This window comes from Rhagoletis pomonella, unplaced genomic scaffold, assembly GCF_013731165.1.
Source record: "Rhagoletis pomonella isolate Grant_MI unplaced genomic scaffold, Rhpom_1.0 Rhpom_scaffold_00002, whole genome shotgun sequence".
In the NCBI taxonomy this organism is placed as follows: Eukaryota; Metazoa; Arthropoda; class Insecta; order Diptera; family Tephritidae; genus Rhagoletis; species Rhagoletis pomonella.
The window spans coordinates 18,658,019-18,662,379 of NW_023458556.1; the positions used below are offsets into that span (position 1 = coordinate 18,658,019).

Here is a 4,361-nt window from a genome sequence, read left to right on the forward strand (position 1 = left end):
AAAAAAAATTAAGATTCAGATTAGGGAGAAAATGCAGATGATGACAAAGATAGTAAAGATGAAGATACAGATGAAACTAAAAAAGAAGATGAAGACGAAGATAAGAGATGAAAATGGAAATTGAAGATGAAAGTAAAGTGAAGACACGAGATGTAGATGAAGATGAATATGATGTAGCTGACGATGATACGTACTGAAGATAAACATAAAGACGAATTTGAAAAGAAAAATGAGGGGAAAGAGAAACATGGAGATAAAGATAGAAAAGAAGATAAAAAAAAGGATAAAGATGAAGATTAGGATTAAGATTAAGATAAAGACTAAAATTACGATTTAGATTAAGGCGAAGAGAAAGACAACGACAAACGGGTCTACGTAAACGAAACGACCCAGTTTATATCTGGCCAAGGACCGTCACTACACACACAAATCACATCACAGATTTCAAGAGAGATGGACAGATGGAGACTGTAGGTTGGAGTTTATTATTATTAGAGGGTAGAGTACAACGCTCGGTGTTTGCGTTGCACCCATCCCGGCTCGTTCTACATTTGAGAGAGGAATTCCCGTATCAGGGGATGGTGGGAGTGATCGCAATGGCTGTGAGCCTTCGTTTGGGGACTTTGGATTAGGGAGGATTCGCTGCTCAAGTTAGCCACAAAAGATTATTAAGCGTTACCACAAGGCAATTGTCGCACGGTATTCCAAACTTAGTACAACCAAGCCGTCAAGGGTTGCCGTCATCCTATAGCATTACAATTTTATAATAAATATGCCAAAAGAAAAAAAACTTTTGAAGGTGCTTTTCGATTTTGAACCGAGAACGCTTTTTCGAAGGTAAAATTAAGCGCTGGTTATGCTTACTTTGCAGCACAGGGCATAGACAAGCTGCGCATGTGAAGCACGGGTGTAATTAATTATACTCCTCATAGAGTGCATAATCTCTCAGAATCCGGCTTTTCAGTGTAATCATTTAGCCTGCTGCAGTACTCCTGGATTTAGCTAGGAAGATGTAAGCGAAGAAGGCTCATAGCCTAAATGAAGTCAACACTAAACCTAACCTAACCTAGTCGCAACTAATTTTATAATCGACTTTATTAATTATATTGGAGCATATGTATGTATTCGAACGACCTCACGGCTGATTATCGAGTTTTTCCGAGCTGTGGGAATTTTTTGAGTTGCCGCTTATCCGTAAAATTTCGCCTTAAAAAAATAAAATACAAACATTATCGATGGATACGCGGTACCGTCTCTGGTATAATTTTCCGAAATTGCAAACTCCTATTTCGAATCTTAAATAGAATTTCATTAGAAATTATTTTATACTGATCTTTACTACAATTTTCATGACACTGAGAAGAAAACACGAATGACACAGAATTGATTTTGAGTACTCACCTATTGTTAATGGTATCATCGGCTTTTCGGGATTCGGCTTGATCTGTAGTGATTCCACAATGGCGCGAATGCGATTATGTGAGAGGGAGGAGATTTTTGAAGCTTTGATATTCCAACCCTTCCGTACATTTTGCTTTAATTTGAGGTCACCGTTGTTGTTGTGGACTTTGATTAAGGTATCGTTATCACTTTTAGTCAACGAAATATTATCCTCTAAACCACTTGACGGCATTATCACACACAAAGGTATGGACAAATGCAAATATATTTATTATTTTAAATGAAGGTTTTAGTTAATTTTTTCACAAAACATGAAATTATTGCCGTTTTTTTTATTGAAAAATACTTTTCCCATACAGTTCCAACCAAGAAAAATGTTGTTTCACACTTTAGAAGCGGTTTTTGTAAGCTTCATAATTATTGTACTCACAATTAGTTCACAAATTTATTTAAATATATGTATATATATTCTTTTAATGCAGCAATTAAGTATTACATTTTTTTAGTCCTTGCACATCAACTAAAGTTCTCTGTGAGACTGTCACAGTCGCAATTCTGTTATATAACACATTTGAGGGGACTTGTATTTTATCTGTTGCTTACGATTATCATATTCATAAATTGCATCGGAATACAACTGTATGCAAAAAAAAAAAAAAATCTGCGCTAAGCTGCCCTTACTGTTGTGGCTTTCTCGCTATTGCTTCTAACTGATCAACAGTTAGTTGTTAGTTAAATTCTAGCCTGAATTAAACTGATCTACTTGTTTGGTTAGGTTGTGCTTTTAAAGGAAAATATTAAAATAAATACAAATTAAAATATCTACTTTTGTTGTTGTAGAGGCACCACCAATCAAGCGTTTGTGTGCATGTACACATACAAACGTATTTACACCTGTGCTGCTCGTTAAGCAGGCTACAATAATAACACCATAATTCTGTTGACACATTCACACCATCCCCACCAACACAAACAAAAATCCAGCCACCAACTTAGCGGCCCACAGCACAGTGATTTGAAACTGGAGTTTAGTGTTCATAATTCTCCATAGCCTTGATTTTTAAAAAAATTTTATATTTTTTTTAGTGAAAGCCTTTATAATTTACAAGAGACCTGTTGAACCCGATTTTTGAATCGTGCTTCACTGCACCTTAAAAGTATCTTTGTGCTGTTACTCCCCCTCAAAACTCCATTCATAAAAAATCATATTTAGTAGATTTGAAGAGCTATATGAAGTGAAGTGATTGCATGATTTTCGATTTTTTTTTTGCTTTATCTTTTAGGAATAAGTGGGCTAGTTAATATACTTTCGAAGGTATTCAATCCTGGAAATTTAATTTATACACTTATAACTCGATTCTACATATCGTACACTTTCTTCAAAGGTGTATTAATTCAGTATTTACTATCGCTACAAAAATATTTTCGGCTGTAAACTTTCTCATACCATTTTAGTTTGATACTCTATTGTAATATTTCATTTATTTTATTAATTTAATAAGTGAATAAATATTTTCCAGCAAGTGGCAACCCTCCTCAAAAATATTTTTGGCAGTAAACTTTCCTAAACCTCGGTAGTTTGATACCCATATTGCCATATTTAATTTATCTTATCAATTAAATCAAATTAAAATTTTAAAACACAAAAATATTTTTGACTGTATAAAAAAAAATTAAATCCACACGAGCTCTTAGCCTCTTGAAACTTGCATTTTATGATACTAAAATTAAAGAGCTATAATATTGCATACTTTAAATTTGTTTAACAATTCAAAACACAAATTTTAATTTTCTTAAAAAATTCTTTTAGGCTCAACAGGTCTCTTGTAAATTTTATAGGCTTTCATAAAAAAAAATCAAATTGGTTGCAAAATTAAGGCTCTGGAGGATTATGAACAGTAAATTCCAATTTCAAACCACTGTGCAACAGCCAAGTTGGTCGTCAGTCAGCCAAACAACAAACCAATCGGCCAGTAAGCCGGACTTCTCATATGGCTGATTAAAATACTCGTCCGTTACATGTTATTGTAGCGCCGCATTTTCAAAATATGCCAATATTTACTCGCATTTTGTTATCGTACAAGTATTTGAATATGCATATTTGCAAAAATATCGCTTAACATTCGTATTAAGTTCAGATCGAACAGAATGAAGCGCCGATCATCGTGTGTACGCGTACGATCGTTACCGATGCCATCCATTCGAATATGTAAACTGCAAAATCACGCTGTTTTAAAACCAGACGAAGTCGAATTTTAAAAAAGTTAATAAGAAATAACTATGCTCTCCATTTCTACATGAGAACTTCGTTTTTCTGCGTCGATAAACTGAATCATGCGCAGCGTTCGTCTTCGTTAAACGCCCCACCCGTGCCGCTACTCTTATTTCCTGATAAAACATTCGCGCCGCATTCCCGCCTGTCAGCATTTCAAGCCTATTCGCACTCAGGCCACTCTTTTCGTCTTTCTAAAAATACGTCTCTCTTTCCTCCCTTTTTACCGGCCGGCATCGCTCAAAATTTCGCGCGCGCGTCAGGGCAGCTTGGAATGATGCGTATTTCTCTAAAATTTAGTGTAAGCACATAAGTAATGTACATGTGTAACAAACATTGCCGGTTTCATTACACGCTTGAAATTTTATAATTCTTCATCCATTGGTAATAATGGTAATAAAATAATGTTTAGTTATTAATTTGTAAATATTTTTAATTGTAAACCAATTTAGTTAGACAAATATTGAAATCAATGTTACAAGTAATACCGTTATTACGTACTAATACAGCTAAGTTTATGTTTGTTTTCGTATTTTTTAGACTGGTATTTAGCAGAGCTGCAGCATATGCACTACAACAATTAGCAGTGACCAATCTGAGTTTTAAAAAACTGCATTTGTGTTTAGGAAAAATGCAGTTTAACTTACATAATGCATACATATATATGTACATGTGTAAGAAAGTATAT

The 4,361-nt window shown here is 34.4% G+C and overlaps 1 protein-coding gene across 1 annotated transcript in view; it reads right to left on the reverse strand.

Moving 5' to 3' along the window:
- LOC118733207 (tyrosine aminotransferase) overlaps positions 1-1,645 on the reverse strand; it is a 24,490-nt gene extending 22,845 nt beyond the window's left edge. The window contains exon 1 of the mRNA XM_036462510.1: positions 1,402-1,645. Within this exon, the coding sequence (XP_036318403.1) occupies positions 1,402-1,633 (232 nt within the window). The 5' untranslated portion in view covers positions 1,634-1,645. The remainder of the gene's footprint in view (positions 1-1,401) is intronic.
- Positions 1,646-4,361: the final 2,716 nt, after the last annotated feature.